Raw genomic sequence first — 12,738 nt, 5'->3', positions numbered from 1 at the left:
GGTGCGCACGGTCGGCGCATGAGCAGAAGCGCGAAATCGCGCTTCACACATGTGCAGAAGCAGCGCTTCGACATCCGAAGACTTCGACTTACGAAGACGGCAGCGGAACGGATCGTCTTCGTAAGTCGAGGTACCACTGTAGATGTGGGATATTTTTTATTTACTGTTGTGGTGGTGATATAACTAAACTTATTGGCTGTATTTGATTGTAATCAGACAGATTTTGTAAAACTGAAGTATTTCACATTTTTGCCAACCCTTTCCTTTTTTAGGTTTATGATTTGTTGTGATAGATGTGAGGAATGGTTTCATGGGAACTGCGTAGGGATTTCAGAGGCTCGTGGACGACTCTTGGAAAGGAACGGGGAGGACTATATCTGCCCAAATTGCACCATTCTGCAGGTGCATGATGAGACAGTTATGGACGCAGACCAACAACAAACCATGTTGGGACAGGTAACAGGTGATGGCACAGAGCTTACAAGCATAGGAACTGTTGAGCAAAAGTCCATTGAAGACCAAGGAATCAAGGGACGGATTGAAAAGGCTGCAAATCCCAGTGGAAAGAAAAAGCTCAAAATATTTCAACCAGTGAGTATTTAATTTGTAGTGGCATGAGGCTAAGTGTCTAGTGCAACTGTTCTGGTTCAGAATTGAAGTGAAAGAAAAAGTCACCCTAGGTATAATTAATTTTTTATTTTTAGTACGGTGTGTTAGTTATCATATTAAGCAAATACACTACTTAGGTAATTCATTATACTTAGTGCATCAGAATACTAATATATTTTAGAAGAGGAAATAGGCGAAGTATTGCTCATTCTTAGCTACCTTGGTTGCATCTGCATGCTGTTCTGTCATCCTATCTTAGTTCTCTCTTGCTATAGGGCTATAATTTGATGTTTGTTTAAATGTTACCAAGTTTCTTAGACATTACATTAACAAAATGCTTTCTCTTTTTGCTCTATTTCCTATCCCCTAAGTATCTCCTTCCATAATTGTCCTATTTATCCTGTGTATACTAAAAAGGAAAGGTGGGGTGAGGGAGCAACATATTCATATGGAATAGTCATAGTAGGCACACCCTGCTGCATAAATATCCATTTAAGATATGGATGAGCTATCCATAACCATAATTTCTTTTTGTATTGTGCTTCAGTTATTTTAAGAATAGGGAACAGATTATTATGAAAGCCTCTGTTCATTTCTGAATCTCAGAAGTTGCTAATTGCTTCCTAGGTTTCTATATCAGGGATAGGAAGTCTTTGACCCTGCAAATGTTAGTCTACAATTCCCATCATCCCTAACTATTGGTCATTTTGGCTAGGTTTGATGGAAGTTGGAGTCCAAGAACATTTGGAGGATCAAGCTCCCCACCTATCATGGCTATATGTGATTTCAATTTCTGTTGTTAATTTTGGTGTAGAGTTTATTAGATGTTACTAGAGAGTCCTGGCATTTTTATTGGAATGTGCCATAATCTAAATCCTTTTGCAATTGGTCTTCCCTGAAAAGTCCCAAATCTACTTTCACTTTATAAAATAAAATTTATAAAAATAATCAGCATAACTGTTGGGAGATGAATTATTAAAGCAGATCCTTCCTCCACACATTTGATGATAAACCAGATTCTGGAGGCACATTATTATAGTAGACAAATTATGCAAATTTCACTTAATCTTATACTATATGTGATATATAACTCCATGAGTAAAACTTACCATGAACTAATAAGGAATTTGCTAATCCCTAGTTTCTAGTAAAGGCATAATTTAAGACACATCTATTCTGGAATAGATTATCAAAGTGTGGAACATACCAGTAATTGGGGTGGAGGAAACAGAACAGATTTGAGAGATGGGAGACCACCCATAGAGTGTTTAGAAAGTGAGGAATGGAGTACCGGGGGGTGGGGTGCAAAGGGAAGGGGAAATGTCCCAAATCAAATGAGATGTCTGCATTTCAGATGATTTATTTACTTTCCCTACACTCATTCTGATGTGGTTCAGGAGAGGGCCCCATTCTTCCAGGGAGGCTTTGGGGAGGGGGCAGGGGGAGAAAGGGTGGAAAACATTCTTTCTGTGAACTCCTTTCATTCACTTATGGATTCATACTGATTAGTTCACCTTTATGTGGGAGGAATCCTCCCAGAAGGCAAAAGTAGATTCCGCATCCCCACTGGCCTTGCTCATAGAAGTTGTCACTGTGTTAGAACTTAACATTACCCTTCTTAGTCAAGTAGACTAAGTAGTCAAGTAGACTTGGCTATTTCTAAGAAAACAAAAACCCAAGTTCTACAAATCTTTTTAGAATGTACATCCAAACATACATGCAGAAAAGTAAGAAAAACACCTATAGATCGCAAAATGCAGACAGTCTTTAGCACATGAACACATATGAAAAAGATAGAAACAGGTGAAAAATGGAAGGGCAAACCACCATTAAGAAAAGCAATTCTTTAAAATATATCTGAACTTTGTCAAAGTGCATGTAAGACAGCTTGGTTTTTAGCATTGTTGTGTCAAAATCTTGCCAGTGATAAAGTGGTTAAATATTTTTTCTTTTCTCTTTTAATTTCTTGTGCTGTTGTTCAGGTAGTTGAAGAGCCTGAAGCAGCCAGTTGCATTGGCCCAGGGTGTTCTAATGTCGCTCAGTCAGGTTCTGTGTACTGTGGACATGAATGCATTCTCAAACATGCTGCAGCCACCATGAAGTTTCTAAGTGAAGGTAAAGAGCAAAAGCCAAAAGAGAAGACCAAACCAAAAGTTGAACGAGCTGTTGCCGTAAAACCTCAGCCTATGGTAAGTCTGAATTGTTTTTGAAGCAAATAGCCCTTACCAAACCACACACAGAGAGATCTTGGAGAGACAGACATTTTGTAAAATAGAAAAAAATGCATTTGCATGGTAAAAGATCCAGATTTTTCATGAAGTTATTTTGTGTGCTCCCTTGATGAGATCTCATCAGTCTATCTAACTAAGAACATAATATCTTTGCTGGATCAGAACAAATGCCTATCTAGTCCACCATCCTGTTCCCTCTGTGGCTTATGAGAAATGCACAAGCAGGGCATTTCCACTGTTGTGTACCTTAGTGGTATGGTAACTAATTTTCTTCCTGTTGTATATAACTATTGATAACCTTATACAGTGGTACCTCGCAAGATGAAATTAATTCGTTCCACGAGTCATTTAGTATTGCGAAAATTTCGTCTTGCGAAGCGCTGTTTCCCATAGGAATGCATTGAAATTTAATTAATGTGTTCCTATGGGCAAAAAAAGAGATCTCCAATGAAATGACTCCATAGCAAAGCAGCTTAAGGCGCAATCCAGTGCTCACAAACCCTGACTCACCCGCCAAGCCCAGGAGCAGCCACAGCAGCCACATTGCCCCCAAGCACCACGACCGCTCTGGAGGTTTTAAGGCTATGGGGAGGGGGAAGCAGGAGGAGGGCCAGGGAGAGGCTCCTTCCCTCCTTCCCCAGCAGTCGGACTCTTGTGCCCAACCAGACAGACAGCCTCTCCCGTTCGCGTGCAGCTTTCTCGTGTACCCAGCCAAGAAGGGGCTCCACTCCCTCGGGGTTCTGCACGGCGGCTTAAGGCAAGAGTGAGGGGGGATCCGGCTGCTGGTCGGCTGCCAGCGGCTGTTTCGGTGTGGTGCCACCAATCGCCATGTCCCTGTGGAAGCCGGGCGATGGCGGCGGAAGCGCGAGGCGGGCGGGCTCCCCGGAGGAGGTTCGGTCTCCTTGATGGGCCATCCCTGGACTTTCTCCTCCTCGTGGCACCCCTGCCCTGCTTCGTCTTGCAAAGTTTTCTATACCACGGCCATAGAAAACTTTGTCTTGTGAGTCTGCAAAAAAAAAGCAACATGTTTTCGTCTTGCGAGTTTTTCATTGCGCGAGGCGTTCGTCTAGCGAGGTACCACTGTACTCAAGGAATTTAACTAATCCCCATTTAAAGCAGTCTATGTTGGTTATTGTCATACTTTGATGAGTTTATACTGTGTGAAGAAGTATTTCCTTTTGTGTGTCCTGAATCTTCTATCCATTTAGCTAATTTGAATGATCACAACTTCTGGTGTTGTAGGAAGGGGTGGGGGATTGCATTTCCCATCCTAAATCCCACCACCACCATTGATGTGAGAACAGCATTATATATACAGTGGTGCCTCGCAAGACGAATTTAATTCGTTCCAGGACTCAATTCGTCCTACGAAAGATTTGTCTTGCGAGTCGCGTTTTCCCATAGGAATGCATTAAAACTTAATCATTGAAACTTCGCAAGAGAAAGCGGCGGCCATAGAACACCTCGCCATCTTGCGAGTCCCTCGCGCAACGCAAAACTCTTTCGTCTTGTGAGTTTTTCATTGCGCGAGGCATTCGTCTAGCGAGGTACCACTGTATGTCTGCTTTACAGAATCATTAAAAGAACTGCTGTCTCTCCCAAGAATATGCTGTTTTATAGCACTAGTTACAAAGCAACTACAAAGATTGTTAGCCACATTAAGACCAGAAGGTATCAAAAAAAGCAAAACTCCAAACCAGTAACATTCCTTGAAAAAGACATTTGATACATTTCTGGCACACACAGGTTCACAATTGAAGATTAGTGCCCCATTTGATCTCATTACGCTGATACAGTTCTCATAATAGCCTCATACAGAGGTTCTTGCTTGTAAAATAATAATAATAATAATAATAATTAATAATAATAATAATAATAATAATAATAATAATTTATTATTTATACCCCGCCCATCTGGCCGGGTCTCCCCAGCCACTCTGGGCGGCTTCCAACAGAAAAATAAATCACAATAATCTATTAAACATTAAAAGCCTCCCTGAACAGGGCTGCCTTCAGATGTCTCCTAAAAGTCTGGTAGTTGTTTTCCTTTTTGACATCTGTTGGGAGGGCGTTCCACAGGGCAGGCGCCACCACCGAGAAGGCCTTCTGCCTAAAAACATACTTGAGAACAGGGATCAGCACACTAAGCTGTGCCTCACTGTTGCACACCAACTCATGGAGGGCAACGATCTACATGTTTAATGGTCATAGGAATAGCAGAACAATTTATTGCAGAATAGAGAATGATTTTGAAAACATTTGCCCTGTGTAGTCACTTGATCATGAGTGCATTAAACTGAATCTCTTCCCTGTCCCCTGCAGTCATCCACCAATTCAGGGAGTGGAAACCGCTGAAGTGGGGAACTTCCTGTACTCATGGAGGCTCCCCAAACAAATTATATCCACAGTTAGGCGCAGGTTGTTCTTTGTTTCAGATCCTTTGCACCCATGTTAATCCATGGGTTGGCTGAACATCAGCTACAAACAGGTGCTCAGCCACCCTATATGATCTGCATTCACTTTGCTATAGTTGTGTATTGTGCATACTATTGATCCCAAGCCATGGTTATAGTTTCTTGAGGTGGCATGCAGAGAAATATAATACGGAATTTTGTTGTATGAGATGTTTGTAAGTTCTCTAATACATAATGAACTGACCTCTACTCCTGTGTTATTATGACTGTATTATTGTAATACTTAGTGATTAAGGTTCTGCTGGTTACACAGGCCGGTATCAAACCTCTCTCCACACAGAAGAGACCAGCTCCTGAAAAAAGAGAGATTATCATGAAGAAAACTGTGGCAGCACCCGTAAAGACCGAAGTAAATACTCAGACAGTTACTAAAGAGCCAGCTTCAGAAAGCAGCACACCATCCTGGGCAAGCGATCATAATTATAATGCAGTAAAGCCAGAAAAGACTCCTGCCATTTCATCATCACTGTTGTTCAAATGTATGTATTTCACAGGGATATACCTCTGCAATCATTACACTTTCCTTGAGTACCTTTCAACTTTTGACCCTGTTAAATTAGAAAGGGGTTTTAATTACGGTCTTTCCCCATCTTCAAAGATTTGCACACATACCTCTCAGGGAGAGTTTCAAGGCTCATATATAGAAACGACAGCTTGGGGGTTTCCCTCAGGTTGTATAAAATGGCGTATACTTGCAGGTTAACAAACCTATTATTTTTCATAGATGATAGGTATGTTCTAATAGAAGGTAGGTAATGGTAAACATTTATTTGTTTCCTAAGTTTATATAATGTACAGAGTAACTGTTTTGTTCACTTTCATTTAAGTCCCTATCTGCCTTTGCATTATGACTTGGGAATGTCAGGTCTACATGGTTTCTGAATGATTCAAATGGATAATTTACATGCATACACAACCACACAACTTTTAGGTATTAATTTTGGGAGGGGCTGATCCTCCTTCCAAGAACGTGACTTACGTGAAATCATGTCCAGGCCCATCTTAAACCATAGGGATTTTTATCTATGAAAGTTATGTGTCAGAGGCTTTCATCAAGGTAGAACAATAGGAAGAGAGTTCTCACCTTGAATGTCACAACTTGAAAGTATTTGAAAAACATTTTTGGCAACATTTAGCTTATAAAGGTAAGTAAGCTAGCACTTTGCAATGTAAAAATTATTGTTCTCTTAGGCCTGTTTTACTTCATTTAAACAGTGTTGCAGTTTTTTTTTAATTGCATGGCAAAAGGTAAAGGACTTAATGCGCAAATGTGTCAGACATATTTGTAATCCCCGATATAAGGCTCTGCATCAGTAACAGTAGAAAAAGACAAAACTCTTAGGTCTGCTACTAAGATAACAGTCTCTAAATGTTTGCTTGATTACCACTGGAAGATGGCTTTGGTGAAACCCTGAAAGAGTGGAGTTCCAGGGCTTGAGGAGAAGCCACCTTTCGTTTTGGCCTGCTTTCATTTTGGGGGGTTTGACCCATAAAGTAATGCCTTTTGCTTGTCAGTGGCAGCCAAGAGCAGGAGGACTTTGTATCTAAGGCATGTAGGATCCAAACACCTTTATTTAAAACCTCCCATAGGTTTGTTTCTCCTTTCACTTTCATTAACCCAGCCCAGCCTTTCAACGAAATCTACGAAGCTTTCCAGTCCGCCTGCCTGCACATAGCCCTATGAGTCACTTCTGGCACAACAGTCTGAAGGAGCCAGTTATCTTCCAGCTTACTAAAGCTTCCTTACCTAGTCACTCCAAGGCTACTTTGCCAGGCAAGTGACTATTGAGAAGCCTAATCTTAGCAATGTCTATATCAATTAACTGGTACATTATCAAAATGTGAGCATTTTTGTGAAATCCCATAACTAGCAGGGAAATTTAGAGTTGGAACTATCTTTTTTTGTTGCTGTTATGCTTGAAAATGGACATATTCGTTTAGTTTGCATTTAGTGAAGAGCTTTCACCATCTCTAGAAGGTGCTCCCACTTCAAGGTAAGTTCTATGAATGTCTTCGAGTTATTTGTATCACTGCTAAACTACCAAATATAAATTCATTCATTGAAACGACTCCTTTCTCCTTCAGTGGTGGAGGTTATCCAGGAGTGGTTACTCCTCCCCCTTTCTTGGGAGGCAGTGTTATACAAGATTTTTATCTGTAGACTGATTAGTCCTGCCACTCTGTGGGGTTGGGCATGTACAGAAGTCTTATTGATCATCACCTGATGGAGTAGATCTGGATCTCACGTACATTACATGAAACTTCATTCATCTCCTTTCTGATCTCTGAAAAACACACTAATATGGCAGAGAGCAGTAAGCTCTACAGCATTAGAGACATGGCACCCTACTGTGCTCCATCTACTCTTGCATGTCTTTGCACTCCTCAGACGTATCTAAAGTAACATGGCGCCTCTCTGCTCTGTACCTAAGGAGGGTACTTATGACCCCATGCTGATTGGATGCTCGCTGCACTGTAGTGCCTGGTTGTGAGTGTTCATTTTCCTGAAAAATGACCCTAAAAACCTCATCACACTCTTAAATAAGATGTTAGTAAAGGGAACTTCTTAGTTAACTGCACTTGTTTTCTTTTATAATAGCCATACGTTACTCTAGAGCAGAGGTTCCCAAACTAGTCTGCAGGCTTCATTCAAGTGGTCCATGACATTTCTCCAACAATACAGTCTAGCACAGTGCATCACAGTCACTACAACAAACAAGAAAAATCATTAAGTAGTTCTCCAAGACCCTCAGTAATTTTCAGGTGGTTTGTGTCTGTGGGGGGGGGGGGAGGAATTTGGGGAAATGTTGCTCTAGAGCAGGCATGTCAAACCTGCGGCCCTCCAGATGTTTTGGACTACAATTCCCATCTTCCCCAATCACTGGTCCTGCTAGCTAGGGATCATGGGAGTTGTAGGCCAAAACATCTGGAGGGCCGCAGGTTTGACATGCCTGCTCTAGAGTAATTTTGTACAGTTAGGTCCTTTTCAGAGTTCTGCTCAATACTGCACCCAGCACCTTGTGGGACCCTACTACACATTAAGCAAACACATGATACTGCTGTTCTGAGGAACTTCAGATGGAAAGAATGAAGGAGATTCCATGCATATTGCTCTGGGCAAAACAATAACACTGTAGGGAGGAAAAGGATTCCCTAATGTGCCAGTATACCATGTAGGCTGATAGTGGACTGTGGGGAGGCGAGGGAGTAGCTTCAGTATTATATATCCTATTACTGTGACGGGTATCTTACTATAACATCAAATGTCCCTTACCCATGATTATATTTTAAAAAATAAAACAAATATGCTCGTAGGGAGAGGGTTGGGAATTAGCAGATCAAGTTCTCAATTTGGACTTATAGTCCATGGCTATTGAGTCACTATCTTGAATTCAATGAAACTGTTCTAGTACTGAGGAAAGGAAGCAATGTTCTGTACCCTAACATTCCTATCACACCTTTGTCACTGTTTACAGGTACTCAGCCACTGGAAGAAAAATTTCTGTTACTCAGAAAAAGAGTGGGGTTTTCTTTCAGTCTTATTAGAGAAATTTATTGTGGGCTACCCCATTTTACCCTGACAACAGCCTTGTAAGGCAAGTCAGGCTGAGAGATAGTGACTTCCTGGTGAATGTTCTAATTGAACAAGGTTTTGAACCTGAGTTCCCCACATTAGATTCAAAAAGTTCTGCTATTTGACTATGCTTGAATTTATTTGTTTCTTAACAGCAAACAATATACAATCATACCCTGCTTTATGAGAGTAGGATGGAAAGGAGAATTTCAGATTACTTAAACATGCTTTTCAGTACACAACTTCAACATTAAACACACAGCTATAAAACCAAATCTGTTTTGCCATAATTATGTATATGTGTCTATTGCAATAGCATTTTTGATGTATTTTAATGCAGGTCAGTAGGGAATTCACTTACTCTGTCATTCTGAAAGTATGATGGTGTCATACATTGTCATGCAGTCTTGAGATGGCTGCAGGACAAATGTAGTCACAAACAAAGAATGTGGAATTAAAATCCAAATAATGGGACAGAGTATTTCAAGTGCTGGTAAGAAACTTATTACAAAACCAATCCAGAAATCTGATGGATGAACCTTCTGCCACCTACTGGGCAGGAGAGAGATAAAGTTTCTTAATTTTTGTTATCCTCAGTTGATTCTAACTGTCTAGAATTAGAACATTGATGATAGGATTTAAACATCTCTCAACATACCATCTGCTTTTCCTTTGCAGTTGAGAAAAACGAAATTGATAGATTTACTGGCCACAATGAAAGCTTTAATGTACTTCTGACTTCAAAAATTTCCTTGTAGCTTTTATTTCTCTCTGTAAAAACTAGAATATTGAGAGTCACTGGGGGATGAAAATGTTTTGACAGTGGAAAGCTGTGAAAGAAAAAGCAGCAACAATGAAATTAGGGGAAGTATATATGACAAGCCCTTATAAAAATAACTTATTACTAACACACCACCTATCTGACTGGGTTGCACCAGCCACTCTGGGTGGCTGGGTCCATAAGCAAAAGAGGAATTCAAAAAGAAATTCTAGCAATGAAAGGGTTAAATTACAGTAGTATATAGTTACTGGTCCTGCTTTAAGCTACTTTTTTCTAATAAGAAGTCAGGACTAGTCTTTAATGGAAAGGAAGGGCTGAGAGGAGTATTTAAGTTAGTTTTAAAGTGCTAGGATGCTTTAACATCACATTGATCTATACTGAGGTCAAGAGTAGTGTCAGAGTGCTGTTGTAAACTCCATTAATCAATTAAAAGTGTTTAAATAGAAGTAATTAGCATTCTGGTGAGAAGAGGAAGGGGCTGGCAACATCTCAAAATTGCAGCCAAGATATTCTAAACGTATGTGGAGAAATCATTAAGAACTCTCGCGACTTAACAGTAGAGGAAGCATATCACTAATTTTTCTTCAAGAACAGCAGAACACCTTGAAGTTCAATGTTTTCTCATTGTAGAGCTTTTTCAGATGAGAATTGTTGAAAACCAGAGGGTAGTATTTATGGGAATAGAAAGACTACGAGTACTCTAAAAATCCAGCCTTGTTAATTAGTGACTGATCTGCAAAAAATACTTACTCATGAGAGGGTTTCCTTTTATGAGTAAAAAGGCTAGTAAAAGTGTAGGAGGCTGACAGAGGAGATATTTGTTGACAGCCTTCCAACACTGACAGCCTGGTTGATTTATATGCTAGGTGCACAAGAAGGGACTGCCTCCTGTGTAAGCAATAAAAAGGCCTGCTCTCTGGGTATTCTGCTGCACGTTTGTGCTGGCAAAGGAGGAAGGGGCTTTCCTTTTCCCACAGCCAGGGTAGAAGCTAATAAATTGCAACAAATTGGTCTTGAGGGAATTTTGTGCCCTTGCCTATCTGGTATTCGTGATCGCCAGAGGCGCCAGACAAGTGCTTAAATATGAGTGTTCTAATCACTTGAGCATTTGTTCTGATCAGAGCAAGTCATATTTTGTGCCCTATTGTGCCATATTGTGCCCTAGAGCATTTGCGAAATGTTCCATCCTGGGTAGGTGTAAGACGCTACATACTAGCCTGGAATTAAAAAGATGATTATATAGAAGTAAGGGTAGTGTGCAGAATCGGGGCAAGTTTGGGGCTGTCATGTGTCTACCTCTTCAATTCTTTCTTGGTTAATCAAATATAAAGGGAATGTAAGGCTCCTTCCTACTATATATGTTTTGTGTTTTTAATCATCATTACCTTAAACTGGCTGAGTAACTAATTGGAACTCTTCCTCCTCCCCTCCAAATAAAAGGGGTTCTCCGTGCTGATGTCTCATACTTCCAGTATTACAGACAAAGGAGCAGATCTGGACTGCTGCGTGGCTTCTGCCTGTGCCTGAAAGCAGTGAATGGGAGCTGAAGATGCCCTCCGTGGAGCTACATCTTCAAGATCTATGCAAGAAGACTTAAGCGGTGGGCTGCACCACATATTGCAGGGGAGGTGTATAAGCTGCAGAAACATCCACTTACCTGAGTTGGGTTTGGGAGTGTGTGGAGATTTTTCTTGTCCCACAGGCCAACTGGTGAGACTCTAGATGTCCAAGGAAGGCATGCTAGACCTTGCCATGATAGGTTTCCATAAACCTTCAGCACCAGGGCTTGCCAGTTCAATGTCCCATTTGCAATTGGTGCCACCTTGGATGATTCAGAGGAAGAAAACCGTCCTGAAAAGCGGCTATCCTTCCCTGCCTATAGTAGATCACTACTGATAAGGCTGTTTAAAGTTCATCACACAGCACGTCACAATTGCCCAGCTAAGTTGAAAACAGGTTCATCACTAATCATTTCTAAAAGGCTATATCAAACACACATGAAGCAATGCCTTATATTTATTTTCTGTACAGCACTGTGTATAGACAGCATTCATTTTCCTTCAGTTTCCCTTTTGTAAGGCTGGAGAAAGCTAATTCACCCATATCTAGAATATGATCATGGTTGAAATGCAGAGAAGCTGCCTTAATCAAGTTCTACAAGTTCGAAAGCTGATTGTAGGCAGCAGCAAACAGTTGCAGTTTACATTTGTTCCAAGTGGGGAGTAGTACAACTGAAAATAGATTGAACCAACAAGCAGTCATGGGTGACTTGAATTGGGGAAATGCTCATAGACTTGTCTAACTATTACGAGGAAATCCTGACACAGATGAACAGCCTGTTCTAACACTTGGAGTCCAGAATCTGGGTTTAAAGCAAGCATTGCTTTCAAGCCTGATTTGATGACCCTTGAGAGGGGTGGGCAATGCAGCGTGTTTTGAGATTGGGGGAGGGGGGTAGATGCACTTTGGGATGCGGGTGGCGCTGTGGGTTCAACCACAGAGCCTAGGGCTTGCCGCTCAGAAGGTCGGCGGTTCGAATCCCCACGACGGGGTGAGGTCTCATTGCTCGGTCCCAGCTCCTGCCAACCTAGCAGTTCGAAAGCATGTCAAAGTGCAAGTAGATAAATGGGTACAGCTACAGCGGGAAGGTAAACAGCGCTGTGGATTAAACCACAGAGCCTAGGGCTTGCCGATCAGAAGGCCGGCGGTTCGAATCCCCACGATGGGGTGAGCTCCCGTTGCTCGGTCCCAGCTCCTGCCAACCTAGCAGTTTGAAAGCACGTCAAAGTGCAAGTAGATAAATAGGTACCGCTACAAGCGGGAAGGTAAACAGCGTTTCCAAGCACTGCTCTGGTTCGCCAGAAGCGGCTTAGTCATGCTGGCCACATGACGTGGAAGCTGAACGCCAGCTCCCTCGGCCAATAACGCGAGACGAGCGCCGCATGCCCAGAGTCGGTCATGACTGGACCTAATGGTCAGGGGTCCCTTTAGATGCACTTTAGAAGGTGCTTAGTGGGTCCAGAAGGAGAACCAGGAACAAAAAATAATTGATACATAATGCGGGTGGCA

The 12,738-nt window shown here is 41.6% G+C and overlaps 1 protein-coding gene across 7 annotated transcripts in view; it reads left to right on the top strand.

Annotated features, from left to right (window-relative positions):
• The window catches only part of DIDO1 (death inducer-obliterator 1), a 71,814-nt gene that overhangs the window by 24,135 nt on the left and 34,941 nt on the right, over positions 1 to 12,738 (top strand). For 6 of the 7 annotated variants that reach the window (XM_060277341.1, XM_035121386.2, XM_035121389.2 and 3 more), the window contains 3 exons: positions 273 to 591; positions 2,592 to 2,798; positions 5,568 to 5,793. In XM_060277341.1, coding sequence (XP_060133324.1) covers positions 277 to 591; positions 2,592 to 2,798; positions 5,568 to 5,793 — 748 coding nt within the window. In that variant the 5' untranslated portion in view covers positions 273 to 276. The remainder of the gene's footprint in view (positions 1 to 272; positions 592 to 2,591; positions 2,799 to 5,567; positions 5,794 to 12,738) is intronic. The other variant, XM_035121387.2, reaches the window with a different exon arrangement.

Source organism: Zootoca vivipara, chromosome 7 (assembly GCF_963506605.1).
Source record: "Zootoca vivipara chromosome 7, rZooViv1.1, whole genome shotgun sequence".
Taxonomy (NCBI): domain Eukaryota; kingdom Metazoa; phylum Chordata; class Lepidosauria; order Squamata; family Lacertidae; genus Zootoca; species Zootoca vivipara.
Note: the sequence above shows the minus strand (reverse complement) of the source record. Positions and strands in the feature narration are given on the sequence as shown.